The 15,000-nt window shown below is 38.9% G+C and overlaps 1 protein-coding gene across 16 annotated transcripts in view; it reads right to left on the reverse strand.

Moving 5' to 3' along the window:
- tcf4 (transcription factor 4) overlaps positions 1 to 15,000 on the reverse strand; it is a 457,550-nt gene that overhangs the window by 335,349 nt on the left and 107,201 nt on the right. For 15 of the 16 annotated variants that reach the window (XM_090233612.1, XM_036976638.2, XM_090233615.1 and 12 more), the window contains 2 exons: positions 12,612 to 12,667; positions 8,371 to 8,473 (listed from right to left, as the gene is read on the reverse strand). The exons of the other annotated variant lie outside the window; for it this stretch is intronic. In XM_090233612.1, the coding sequence (XP_090089738.1) occupies positions 8,371 to 8,473; positions 12,612 to 12,667 (159 nt within the window). The remainder of the gene's footprint in view (positions 1 to 8,370; positions 8,474 to 12,611; positions 12,668 to 15,000) is intronic. 16 annotated transcript variants of the gene reach the window in all.

Consider the following 15,000-nt stretch of genomic DNA (forward strand, 5'->3'; position numbering starts at 1 on the left):
CTGTACAGGAACTGACTGGAACTGACTGGAACTGTACAGGAACTGACTGGAACTGTACAGGAACTGACTGGAACTGTACAGGAACTGACTGGAACTGACTGGAACTGAATGGAACTGACTGGAACTGACTGGAACTGTACTGGAACTGACTGGAACTGACTGGAACTGACTGGAACTGAATGGAACTGACTGGAACTGTACAGGAACTGTAGAGGAACTGTACTGGAACTGACTGGAACTGTACTGGAACTGACTGGAACTGACTGGAACTGTACAGGAACTGTAGAGGAACTGTACTGGAACTGACTGGAACTGTACTGGAACTGACTGGAACTGACTGGAACTGTACTAGAACTGTACTGGAACTGTACTGGAACTGACTGGAACTGTACTGGAACTGACTGGAACTCTACTGGAAGGTCGAGGTGGAATGAGCTATCCATAAGTTGAAATGTTTACTTTTCCAACTTGCACAATGGTGATCACTAACGTTGCATATTTGAACCCTGTTAATATACAGGTCGTTTTCTGTTTTAATAGCAGGCAGTAAGGGATCTACACATGAATTGTTGGGGAGGAGGACAAATATAAGCTGCCAGAAAAATGAGGACACATTTATATTTGTTTGTGATTTTAAATGTGACAAAATGATCTTAGCATTCTCAAATATGTGACATGACATAGTGGTGAGAAAATCATACGGAAACTTAATTTTATGTTGTTGTTTTTTTTTTTGTCGGTCATGTCTCAGGAAGAACAGTCTGAACAACACCTGTGTACTGGGTCTGCTGGTCAGCGAGCTGAGATACTACCATTTTCTCAAGGGTTTTTAATGCATATAACCATTCCTTGCTTATATACCACACTGCCTCCTCAGATAGAGCTGCAAATTGGTATTGGACTGAAAGAGAGAGGAAAGGAACAGGAAAAAAAATTTAACAGTGAAGGAGGACGGGTTAGTTTTTACATGTAAACCAATTCATCCATTTTAAATACAGTACTGAGTTTTGAAAAGTTGAGACTTGTTCCATAGATTTGAGCGTGTGTTTTTTTTTTTAGCTTTGAGATTCCGGCGTTCAAGACCGTTAAGTTTATTGAGCAGAGCCTGTTATTTCACGGGCTCCCTGGCCAGTCGGTCAAAAATAACTCTCTGCTGAAGACAAGCAGCGTTTTGTGTGGGCAACTGTAGACACAATGTCCGATGTGGAGACAGACCCAGAGGACCACAATGCATTGTAATAACCTCCCCACCCTTTTACTCTCCTCTGAGTTTCAGGACCTGATTGCATTACCGGCCCGGAGAAGAAGGGCCAAGTGGCTTATGGGGAGAGAAAAAAAAACGCAGTCAGAATGAAAACCACCGCAGCCCTACTCAGAACATCTGATTGTCTGTGGTCTATTGTACAATCACCTGTACCCCAGGAGACTATTTTCACCGACTCCCACTCACTCACCTGCCCTTACATATAAACACACAGAGCATTACCCATTTCTATCACTACTCTATAAACACACAGAGCATTACCCATTTCTATCACTACTCTATAAACACACAGAGCATTACCCATTTCTATCACTACTCTATAAACACACAGAGCATTACCCATTTCTATCACTGCTCTATAAACACACAGAGCATTACCCATTTCTATCACTACTCTATAAACACACAGAGCATTACCCATTTCTATCACTACTCTATAAACACACAGAGCATTACCCATTTCTATCACTGCTCTATAAACACACAGAGCATTACCCATTTCTATCACTACTCTATAAACACACAGAGCATTACCCATTTATATCACTGCTCTATAAACACACAGAGCATTACCCATTTCTATCACTACTCTATAAACACACAGAGCATTACCCATTTCTATCACTACTCTATAAACACACAGAGCATTACCCATTTCTATCACAACTCTATAAACACACAGAGCATTACCCATTTCTATCACTACTCTATAAACACACCGAGCATTACCCATTTCTATCACTACTCTATAAACACACAGAGCATTACCCATTTCTATCACTACTCTATAAACACACAGAGCATTACCCATTTCTATCACTACTCTATAAACACACAGAGCATTACCCATTTCTATCACTACTCTATAAACACACAGAGCATTACCCATTTCTATCACTGCTCTATAAACACACAGAGCATTACCCATTTCTATCACTACTCTATAAACACACAGAGCATTACCCATTTCTATCACTACTCTATAAACACACAGAGCATTACCCATTTCTATCACTACTCTATAAACACACAGAGCATTACCCATTTCTATCACTACTCTATAAACACACAGAACATTACCCATTTCTATCACTACTCTATAAACACACAGAACATTACCCATTTCTATCACTACTCTATAAACACACAGAACATTACCCATTTCTATCACTACTCTATAAACACACAGAACATTACCCATTTCTATCACTACTCTATAAACACACAGAACATTACCCATTTCTATCACTACTCTATAAACACACAGAGCATTACCCATTTCTATCACTACTCTATAAACACACAGAACATTACCCATTTCTATCACTACTCTATAAACACACAGAACATTACCCATTTATATCACTACTCTATAAACACACAGAACATTACCCATTTCTATCACTACTCTATAAACACACAGAGCATTACCCATTTCTATCACTACTCTATAAACACACAGAGCATTACCCATTTCTATCACTACTCTATAAACACACAGAACATTACCCATTTCTATCACTACTCTATAAACACACAGAACATTACCCATTTATATCACTACTCTATAAACACACAGAGCATTACCCATTTCTATCACTACTCTATAAACACACAGAACATTACCCATTTATATCACTACTCTATAAACACACAGAACATTACCCATTTCTATCACTACTCTATAAACACACAGAGCATTACCCATTTCTATCACTACTCTATAAACACACAGAACATTACCCATTTCTATCACTACTCTATAAACACACAGAGCATTACCCATTTCTATCACTACTCTATAAACACACAGAACATTACCCATTTCTATCACTACTCTATAAACACACAGAGCATTACCCATTTCTATCACTACTCTATAAACACACAGAGCATTATTACTTTTTTTTTTTTATGAATGTCTTTATATTGTGTATCTTGTGATAAATGTCTTTGATATTGTGTATCTTGTGATAAATGTCTTTGATATTGTGTATCTTGTGATAAATGTCTTTGATATTGTGTATCTTGTGATAAATGTCTTTGATATTGTGTATCTTGTGATAAATGTCTTTGATATTGTGTATCTTGTGATAAATGTCTTTGATATTGTGTATCTTGTGATAAATGTCTTTGATATTGTGTATCTTGTGATAAATGTCTTTGATATTGTGTATCTTGTGATAAATGTCTTTGATATTGTGTATTTTGAGATATTGTGTATCTTGTGATAAATGTCTTTGATATTGTGTATCTTGTGATAAATGTCTTTGATATTGTGTATTTTGTGATAGATGTCTATTGCACTATGGAAGAGAGCTTTACATTTTTTTTTTTTTTTACTTATGTCTTATGTTGTACACTTTGTTTTCTAATTGTACATTTCATTAGAGATGTATTTTTTATTTGTTTGACTTTTGAACACTTGTTGTTCTTTTTAAGGGGGGGTTGGGGTAGGACAGTGTTGTGTCAATAAAGGGAGGGGCACTGAGAAAAGGGAGGGACACTGAGAAAAGGGAGGGGCACTGAGAAAAGGGAGGGGCACTGAGAAAAGGGAGGGGCACTGAGAAAAGGGAGGGGCACTGAGAAAAGGGAGGGGCACTGAGAAAAGGGAGGGGCACTGAGAAAAGGGAGGGGCACTGAGAAAAGGGAGGGGCACTGAGAAAAGGGAGGGAGACTGAGAAAAGGGAGAGGTACTAAGAAAAGGGAGGGGCACTGAGAAAAGGGAGAGAGACTGAGAAAAGGGAGGGAGACTGAGAAAAGGGAGAGGTACTAAGAAAAGGGAGGGGCACTGAGAAAAGGGAGAGAGACTGAGAAAAGGGAGGGGCACTGAGAAAAGGGAGGGGCACTGAGAAAAGGGAGGGAGACTGATAAAAGGGAGGGGGACTGAGAAAAGGGAGGGAGCACTGAGAAAAGGGAGGGGCACTGAGAAAAAGGAGGGGCACTGAGAAAAGGGAGGGGCACTGAGAAAAGGGAGGGGCACTGAGAAAAGGGAGGGAGACTGAGAAAAGAGAGAGGGGTGGCTGTAACAATGGTGTTGAGTGAGTATCAGGATGACTTAATAGCATGTCTCAGGCTAGACGCAATGGCAGTCATGATCTCTAGTCTCTATGAGTGTTGTTAACACCCCATGGTTACCCTTATCCAACAGTCAGTGGAGAAACCAGCCTTTAAGTGTTCAGAGATAAAACATCTAAGTTCTTCCGACTGGCATGGAAGTGGCTAGAGTCTTCAGAGGGGTAAGGATAATTTGTGTCACTGCACCAAATCTCCTAGTTTCAGACTCCTGACTTTCCCACTCACCACATACGCTGTTGCTACAGTCTATTATCTATCCTGTTGTCTAGTTACTTTACCCCTACCTACAGTATACTGCTGTTACTGTCTAATGTCTATCCTTTACCCCTACCTACAGTATACTGCTGTTACTGTCTATTATCTATCCTTTACCCCTACCTACAGTATACTGCTATTACTGTCTATTATCTATACTTTACCCCTACCTACAGTATACTGCTGTTACTGTCTAATGTCTATCCTTTACCCCTACCTACAGTATACTGCTGTTACTGTCTATTATCTATCCTTTACCCCTATTTACAGTATACTGCTGTTACTGTCTATTATCTATACTTTACCCCTACCTACAGTATACTGCTGTTACTGTCTATTATCTATACTTTACCCCTACCTACAGTATACTGCTGTTACTGTCTATTATCTATCCTTTACCCCTATTTACAGTATACTGCTGTTACTGTCTATTATCTATCCTTTACCCCTACCTACAGTATACTGCTGTTACTGTCTATTATCTATCCTTTACCCCTACCTACAGTATACTGCTGTTACTGTCTATTATCTATCCTTTACCCCTACCTACAGTATACTGCTGTTACTGTCTATTATCTATCCTGTTGCCTAGTAACTTTACCCCTACCTACAGTATACTGCTGTTACTGTCTATTATCTATACTTTACCCCTACCTACAGTATACTGCTGTTACTGTCTATTATCTATCCTTTACCCCTACCTACAGTATACTGCTGTTACTGTCTATTATCTATACTTTACCCCTACCTACAGTATACTGCTGTTACTGTCTATTATCTATACTTTACCCCTACCTACAGTATACTGCTGTTACTGTCTATTATCTATCCTTTACCCCTACCTACAGTATACTGCTGTTACTGTCTATTATCTATACTTTACCCCTACCTACAGTATACTGCTGTTACTGTCTATTATCTATACTTTACCCCTACCTACAGTATACTGCTGTTACTGTCTATTATCTATACTTTACCCCTACCTACAGTATACTGCTGTTACTGTCTATTATCTATACTTTACCCCTACCTACAGTATACTGCTGTTACTGTCTATTATCTATCCTTTACCCCTACCTACAGTATACTGATGTTACTGTCTATTATCTATCCTGTTGCCTAGTCAATTTACCTCTACCTACAGTATACTGATGTCTATTATCTATCCTTTACCCCTACCTACAGTATACTGCTGTTACTGTCTATTATCTATCCTTTACCCCTACCTACAGTATACTGCTGTTACTGTCTATTATCTATCCTTTACCCTACCTACAGTATACTGCTGTCTATTATCTATACTTTACCCCTACCTACAGTATACTGCTGTTACTGTCTATTATCTATCCTTTACCCCTACCTACAGTATACTGCTGTTACTGTCTATTATCTATCCTTTACCCCTACCTACAGTATACTGCTGTTACTGTCTATTATCTATCCTTTACCCCTACCTACAGTATACTGATGTTACTGTCTATTATCTATCTTGTTGCCTAGTAACTTTACCCCTACCTACAGTATACTGCTGTTACTGTCTATTATCTATCCTTTACCCCTACCTACAGTATACTGCTGTTACTGTCTATTATCTATCCTTTACCTCTACCTACAGTATACTGCTGTTACTGTCTATTATCTATCCTTTACCCCTACCTACAGTATACTGCGGTTACTGTCTATTATCTATCCTTTACCCCTACCTACAGTATATGTACATAGCCACCTCAATTACCTCGTACTCCCGCACATCAACTCGGTACTGGTAGTCCTTGTATATAACCATGTTATTTGTACTCGTTATTCACTGTGTATTTATTACTTGTATCAATATTATTTATTTGTCTCTTTATCTTTAACTGCTGTTGTTGGAAAAGGACCCGTAAGCAATAATTTCACTGTTAGTCTACACCTGTTCTTTACAAAACATGTGACAAACTAAAATTAGATTTGATTCGACCTCTACACTGGTGGCGGTGCCACTGAATCATGAATGTCATGTATCATTTAAAGAAAAGACATCTTGGATCAGGTCGGGAAAAACACACACACGCACAAGAACACACATACACACACACACACACGCACAAGAACACACATACACACACACACACACACACACTCGGCTCAAAGCTTACATATTAAATATTTCTCTGTCCTTCATGTCAAAGCTACTCTGTTATTATGGTCCTGTGAGCAGGGCTTGTCAACACCAGGGTAGTGGGTTTGACTCACAGGAGACCAATAAGAAAGTGCACTCACTCACTACCATAAGTCACTCTGGATAAGATTCCTGCAAATTGACTCAAATCTGAAAATGTAAATCTGCGTCAGAGGCCATTTGCCCACAACTGGTGGACAGGCAGGTAGACACAGATACACGTATAGACACACACACACACACACACACACACACACACACACACACACACACACACACACACACACACACACACACACACACACACACACACACACACACACACACACACACAAACACACACACACACACACAAACACACACACACACACACACACACACACAGACAGACAGACAGACAGACAGACAGACAGACAGACACACACACACAGCACTATAAAATGAGATTATTTATTTATTTTGTTCATTTTAACAGCGAGGAAATACACTGAACAAAAATATAAACGCAATATGCAATATATTCTAAAATGTTACTGAGTTACAGTTCATATGAGGAAATCAGTCAATTGAAATAAATTCATTAGGGCCTAATCTATTGATTTCACATGACTGGGCAGGGGCTCAGCCATGGGTAGGCCTTGGGAGGGCATAGGCCCACCAACTGGGAGCCAGTCCCAGGCAATCAAAATGTGTTTTTCCCCACTAAATAGCTTTATTACAGACAGAAATGCTCCTCATCACCACCAGTCAGATGCCAATGTTGGGGAAAAGATAGGGGCTGAGAAATTACATGCTATGTGACCTGATGTTTACAATGTGTTGACTGCTGTACATTTAGCTAATGCCCCCTTCACAGTGTGTTAGCTGTTTAGCTGATGCCCTCTTTACAATGTGTTAGCTATTTAGCTAATGCCCCCTTTACAGCTGTTTAGCTAATGCCCCCTTCACAGTGTGTTAGCTGTTTAGCTGATGCCCTCTTTACAATGTGTTAGCTATTTAGCTAATGCCCCCTTTACAGTGTGTTAGCTGTTAAATGCTAATGCCCCCTTTACAGTGTGTTAGCTGTTTAGCTAATACCCCCTTTACAGTGTGTTAGCTGTTTAATGCTAATTCCCCCTTTACAGTGTGTTAGCTGTTTAATGCTAATTCCCCCTTTACAGTGTGTTAGCTGTTTAATGCTAATGCCCCCTTTACAGTGTGTTAGCTGTTTAATGCTAATGCCCCCTTTACAGTGTGTTAGCTGTTTAATGCTAATGCCCCAGGCATGGACTGACCATGTGAGTTCACTTACAGGAAAAGATAGGGTGAAAGAAAAACTGCAAGAGTTGTAAATGTCTTTCTTCAAACACGGGTAAAGTCGGTTTACAAGACAGATCTCGGTGATTTCTTACGCTTTGAAACAAGACTGAATAGATGACAATTAGAAAAACACTCTTGTCATAACTTCTCACAGTGCTTTTTTTGTGTTGTTTGAATGGCAAGTGCTTTCCACTTTCATTTCCTTTTCGCCACTGTGACCAACTGTAAAGCGTGTTGACTGTTTCGTCCCACAAGTGCGCAGGCTGTGGTAACACACAGGTGATATCACGGCAGATTGAGAGGCTCTTCTTACCTGTTAGTCTGGAGTTGACGTACGGAGGAGAGATGTTGTCGTGCGGGTGTGAGCCCATGTCCCGGCTAGTCATGTGAGCGTACTGGGAGCCGTCAGCGTAACTCTGCAACACAGAGACCGTTTTTTTTTTTTCCAGAGGTGATACAATGACACAGTACAGACGGCACAGAGACTGACATTGGAACAGTACTGACTGTGTCAGGACATAATGACAGTGAGTAACATGGTTTGAAAAACAAACGTTTGATCGATAAACACCCAACTCAGATATGCTAATTCTTCTGTATGTAATTGAATAACCTTCAGCATTTATTAAAGCTAGCTGACCACAGGAAAAAAAAAGTGTACATTTTTGAGAACTGTTAAAAGCCTCTGTAAAGGGGAGACACTACCCAGCTTGTCTTTATAACAGTTGAAGTCATCTACAATGCGATGAGGATGTATATATATACCTCTGTTCAAAAGTTTGGGGTCACTTAGAAATGTCCTTGTTTTTGGAAGAAAAGCAACAAAAAACTTGTGTCCATTAAAATGACATCAAATTGATCAGAAATACAGTGTAGACATTGTTAATGTTGTAAATGACTATTGTAGCTGGAAAACGGCAGATTTTTTATGGAATATCTACATAGGCGTACAGAGGCCCATTTATCAGCAACCATCACTCCTGTGTTCCAATGGCACGTTGTGTTAGCTAATCCAAGTTTATCATTTTAAAAAGGCTAATTTATCATTAGAAAAATCATTTTGCAAGGGTTTTATGTAAATTTGCAATTTCATTTTTTTATTTTTTATTTTTACACATTTACAAAAAAGGTCAATAAAACTATTCTTGTTTTCTCATTTCAGGGGTATTGTGTGTAGATTGATGAGGATTTAAAATAAAATAAACATTTAGAATAAAGTAATAAAATGTGGAAAAAGTCAAGGGGTCTGAATACTTTCTGAAGGCACTGTATATGTGAATCAAGTCAATTGCAATTTTATTTTTGTTAAAACATTGTTCATTTAACTAAAATTATAACCTAGTTATTCGTATAACTGTCCAAGTCCTCTACAGTGGGAGGGTAAGGTATTTTCTGAGGCCAAACTAGTTATGAGAAAGTACATTTACAACATCTATGCCTGACAATACTAGGCTTGGATGGTATACCACATATACCGTATACCACACAGGAGGCTGGTGGCACCTTAATTGGGGAGGACGGGCACGTGGTAACGGCAGGAAGCAGAATAAGTGGAAAGGTATCAACAACATCAAACACATGGTTTCTATGTGTTTGATGCCATTCCAGCCGTTAATATTATTATTTTAATTATGTTTTTGTTTTTAAACCTTTATTTAAACTAGGCAAGTCAGTTAAGAATACATTATTATTTACAATGACGGCCTACACCAGCCAATCCCGGACGACGCTGGGAACAATTGTACGCCACCCTTATGGGACTCCCAATCACGGCCGGTTGGGATACAGCCTGGATTCAAACCAGGGGGTCTTTAGTGACGCCTCTTGCATTGAGATGCAGTGCCTTAGACCACTGCGCCACTCAGGAGCCATCCTCCCCTCAGCAGCCTCCAATGGTATACCAGGGTATTTGGAAATAGCCAATGGGATGGTTTTTCAATACCGTCAATACTGTCAAAACTATTCCTTTGGCGTTTTTTTTTTTTTTAACACATTTGAATATTTGTAGATACTTTTTTAAGTAAATAACTGCAGTCAACTTGTGCAATATGTTAGGAGAGGAGTTAGCTATCTAGCTAAGTGGTTAGCTTCTTCCAAAATAAAGCTAACTGCGGTCAACTTGTGCAATATGTTAGGAGATGAGTTAGCTATCTAGCTAAGTGGTTAGCTTCTTCCAAAATAAAGCTAACTGCGGTCAACTTGTGCAATATGTTAGGAGATGAGTTAGCTATCTAGCTAAGTGGTTAGCTTCTTCCAAAATAAAGCTAACTGCAGTCAACTTGTGCAATATGCTAGGAGATGAGTTAGCTATCTAGCTAAGTGGTTAGCTTCTTCCAAAATAAAGCTTCGCTTGACGGTAACAGTCGAGAATCCCCTCCTGGATCAAAAGCCTTGCTGTTTAATATTTGTTTTGTGCAGTAAACTGTGAATAGCATTTTTGAGTTCCTTGTTTAACTTTATGAGCTGGGATGTCTGTCCTGAAAATAGTTTAGGTCAGAGAATATAACATGTTTGCAATACGCTGGTTAGCATTTAGTTAGCATTCTCTATGGGATTTTACATGTACTTGTTAGCATTACTAACTTTCGGTTTTATCAAAGGCTCAGTGGGTTTTGAAAATAGCGCCCCCTATGTTCAGTGCAAGTATTACTGAATATCCAGGTATTGCACAAGGGCGAAGGTATGACAATCTGAATACCGCTCAAGCCTACCATACACTAACCGTCTCTGTAGCACACTGCCTGTGAAATGTAGAGGCCCATTCAAGTATGTTAAAACAATGTATTAACATAGTCAAATCTTTGTTCTCATGGTTCATATCCCTTCCCCCATCATTAACCGTGGCTTACACAGTGTTCCATCTCTAAGAACACAGTGTTCCATCTCTAAGAACACAGTGTTCCATCTCTAAGAACACAGTGTTCCATCTCTAAGAACACAGTGTTCCATCTCTAAGAACACAGTGTTCCATCTCTAAGAACACAGTGTTCCATCTCTAAGAACACAGTGTTCCATCTCTACATAATGGCCTACACAAAATACAAAGCAGCCTATAGGAGAAACAGGACCTAGTGTGTCCTTGATGTCTCCTTCACACAGCTCATTCTCATGACACATAAACAATTAGACAGTACAGACCTTTGTTGTACATAGGCTATAATGCATTACACTTGTTTTTCTCTGTATTGTATTGTAATGTATTGTGTTGTAATGTATTGTGTTGTATTGTATTGTGTTGTGTTGTAATGTGTTGTATTGTATTGTATTGTACTGTGTTGTGTTGTAATGTATTGTGTTGTATTGTATTGTACTGTGTTGTGTGGTAATGTATTGTATTGTGTTGTATTGTGTTGTGTTGTAATGTATTGTAATGTAATGTATTGTATTGTATTGTATTGTAATGTATTGTAATGTAATGTGTTGTATTGTATTGTATTGTAATGTATTGTGTTGTAATGTATTGTATTGTAATGTATTGTAATGTAATGTGTTGTATTGTATTGTGTTGTAATGTAATGTATTGTGTTGTAATGTATTGTATTGTATTGTATTGTACTTTGTTGTGTTGTAATGTAATGTATTGTATTGTATTGTGTTGTAAAGTATTGTATTGTAATGTATTGTAATGTAATGTGTTGTATTGTATTGTGTTGTAATGTAATGTATTGTGTTGTAATGTATTGTATTGTATTGTATTGTACTGTATTGTGTTGTAATGTATTGTATTGTATTGTATTGTGTTGTAATGTATTGTATTGTATTGTATTGTGTTGTAATGTATTGTGTTGTAATGTATTGTATTGTATTGTATTGTGTTGTAATGTAATGTATTGTGTTGTAATGTATTGTATTGTATTGTATTGTGTTGTAATGTATTGTATTGTATTGTATTGTGTTGTAATGTATTGTATTGTATTGTATTGTGTTGTAATGTATTGTATTGTATTGTATTGTGTTGTAATGTATTGTATTGTATTGTGTTGTAATGTATTGTATTGTATTGTGTTGTGTTGTAATGTATTGTATTGTATTGTATTGTGTTGTATTGTGTTGTAATGTAATGTATTGTGTTGTAATGTATTGTGTTGTAATGTATTGTATTGTATTGTATTGTATTGTGTTGTAATGTAATGTATTGTGTTGTAATGTATTGTGTTGTAATGTATTGTGTTGTAATGTATTGTATTGTATTGTGTTGTAATGTATTGTATTGTATTGTGTTGTATTGTGTTGTAATGTAATGTATTGTGTTGTAATGTATTGTGTTGTAATGTATTGTATTGTATTGTATTGTATTGTGTTGTAATGTAATGTATTGTGTTGTAATGTATTGTGTTGTAATGTATTGTGTTGTAATGTATTGTATTGTATTGTGTTGTGTTGTATTGTGTTGTAATGTATTGTGTTGTAATGTATTGTAATGTATTGTGTTGTAATGTATTGTATTGTATTGTGTTGTAATGTAATGTATTGTGTTGTAATGTATTGTATTGTGTTGTAATGTATTGTATTGTATTGTAATGTATTGTGTTGTGTTGTGTTGTGATTCCTCACCTTTGAAGGGGCACTTCTACTTCCCCAAGATCCTGCACTGGCTCTGTCCTCCATATCTACAGGAGGAAAGACACAGCACATCAACTACCAGCAACACAACAAACCATGAAACTTAGTCTATATTAAACACATGTCAATACATGTTATCATCAACACAATATCATCATCATCATCATCATCATCATCATCATCATCATCATCATCATCACATGATCATCATCAACACATTATCGTCATCACCAACACATTATCATCATCATCAACATCATCACCAACACAACAAACCATGAAACTTAGTCTATATTAAATACATGTCAATACATGTTATCATCAACACAATATCATCATCATCATCATCATCATCATCATCATCATCATCATCATCATCATCATCATCATCATCATCAACACATTATCATCATCCGCACATTATCATCATCACACATCATCGTCAACACAATATCATCATCAACACATGATCATTATCATCAACACATTATTATCAACATCAACACAATATCATCAACATGACCAAAACTATGTGGACACCTGCTCGTGTTCCAAAATCATGGGTATTAATATGGAGTTGGTCCCCCCCTTTGCTGATATAACAGCCTCCACTCTTCTGGGAAGGCTTTCCACTAGATGTTGGGAACATTGCTGCTATAACAGCCTCCAGTCTCCTGGGAAGGCTTTCCACTAGATGTTGGGAACATTGCTGCTATTACAGCCTCCACTCTTCTGGGAAGGCTTTCCACTATATGTTGGGAACATTGCTGCTATAACAGCCTCCACTCTCCTGGGAAGGATTTCCACTAGATGTTGGGAACATTGCTGCTATAACAGCCTCCACTCTCCTGGGAAGGCTTTCCACTAGATGTTGGAACATTGCTGCTATAACAGCCTCCAGTCTCCTGGGAAGGCTTTCCACTAGATGTTGGAACATTGCTGCTATAACAGCCTCCAGTCTTCTGGGGAGGTTTTCCAATAGATGTTGGAACATTGTTGCTATAACAGCCTCCACTCTTCTTGGAAGGCTTTCCACTAGATGTTGGAACATTGCTGCTATAACAGCCTCCAGTCTTCTGGGGAGGTTTTCCACTAGATGTTGGAACATTGCTGCGGGGACTTGCTTCCATTCAGCCACAAGAGCATTAGTGATGTCGGGCACTGATGTTGGAGGATTAGGCCTGGCTGGCAGTCGGCGTTCCAATTCATCCCAAAGGTGCTCGATGGGGTTGAGGTCAGGGCTCTGTGCAGGCCAGTCAGGTTCTTCTACACCAAGTTCGACAAACCATTTCTGTATGGACCTCGCTTTGTGCACGGTGGCATTGTCATGCTGAAACAAGGGCATTCTATGCTTCCACAATGTTGGAAGAATCGTCTCGAATGTCATTGTATGCCGTAGCGTTAAGATTTCCCTTCAATGGAACTAATGGGAAAGCCTGAACCATCAAAAACCATCAAAAAACAGTCCAAGACCATTATTCCTCATCCACCAAACTTTACAGTTGGAACTATGCACTGGGGCAGGTAGCGTTCTCCTGGCATCCACCAAACCCAGATTCGTCCGTCGGACTGCCAGATGGTGAAGTCATGATTCATCACTACAGAGAACTACAGAGAACGTGTTTCCACTGCTCCAGAGTCCAATGGTGGTGAGCTTTACACCACTCCAGCCAACGCTTGGCATTGCGCATGGTGATCTTAGGCTTGTGTGAAGCTGCTCAGCCATGGAAACCCATTTCATGAAGCTCCCGATGAACAGTTATTGTGCTGACGTTGCTTCCAGAGGCAGTTTGGAACTCGCAGTGAGTGTTGCAACAAAGGAGAGACAGGTTTTTACGCGCTGCGCGGTTCAGCACTCGGCTGTGCAAAAGTATACCCCTCACACACATGGTTAGGGGCTTTTAACATTCCACTATTACACATTATACCCCTCACACACATGGTTAGTGGCTTTTAACATTCCACTATTACACATTATACCCCTCACACACATGGTTAGGGGCTTTTAACATTCCAATATTACACATCATACACATCACAGAAGAATGAAATATAACAAAACTGTCTGTTAGTCACACTCTGTCTGTCTGTCTGTCTGCCTGCCTGCCTGCCTGTCTGTCTGTCTGTCTGTCTGTCTGCCTATCTGTCTGTCTGTCTGTCTGTCTGTCTGCCTGTCTATCTGTCTGTCTGTCTGTCTGTCTGTCTGTCTGTCTGTCTGTCTGTCTGTATGCCTGTCTGTCTATCTATCTATCTATCTATCTATCTATCTATCTGTCTGTCTGCCTGTCTGTTACACCTGTCTGTCACTCTGTCTGTCTGTCTGTCTGTCTGTCTGTCTGTCTGTCTGTCTGTCTGTCTGTCTGTCTATCTGTCTGTCTGT

This window comes from Oncorhynchus mykiss, chromosome 5 (assembly GCF_057628025.1).
Source record: "Oncorhynchus mykiss isolate SJ-2025 chromosome 5, ASM5762802v1, whole genome shotgun sequence".
NCBI lineage: Eukaryota > Metazoa > Chordata > Actinopteri > Salmoniformes > Salmonidae > Oncorhynchus > Oncorhynchus mykiss.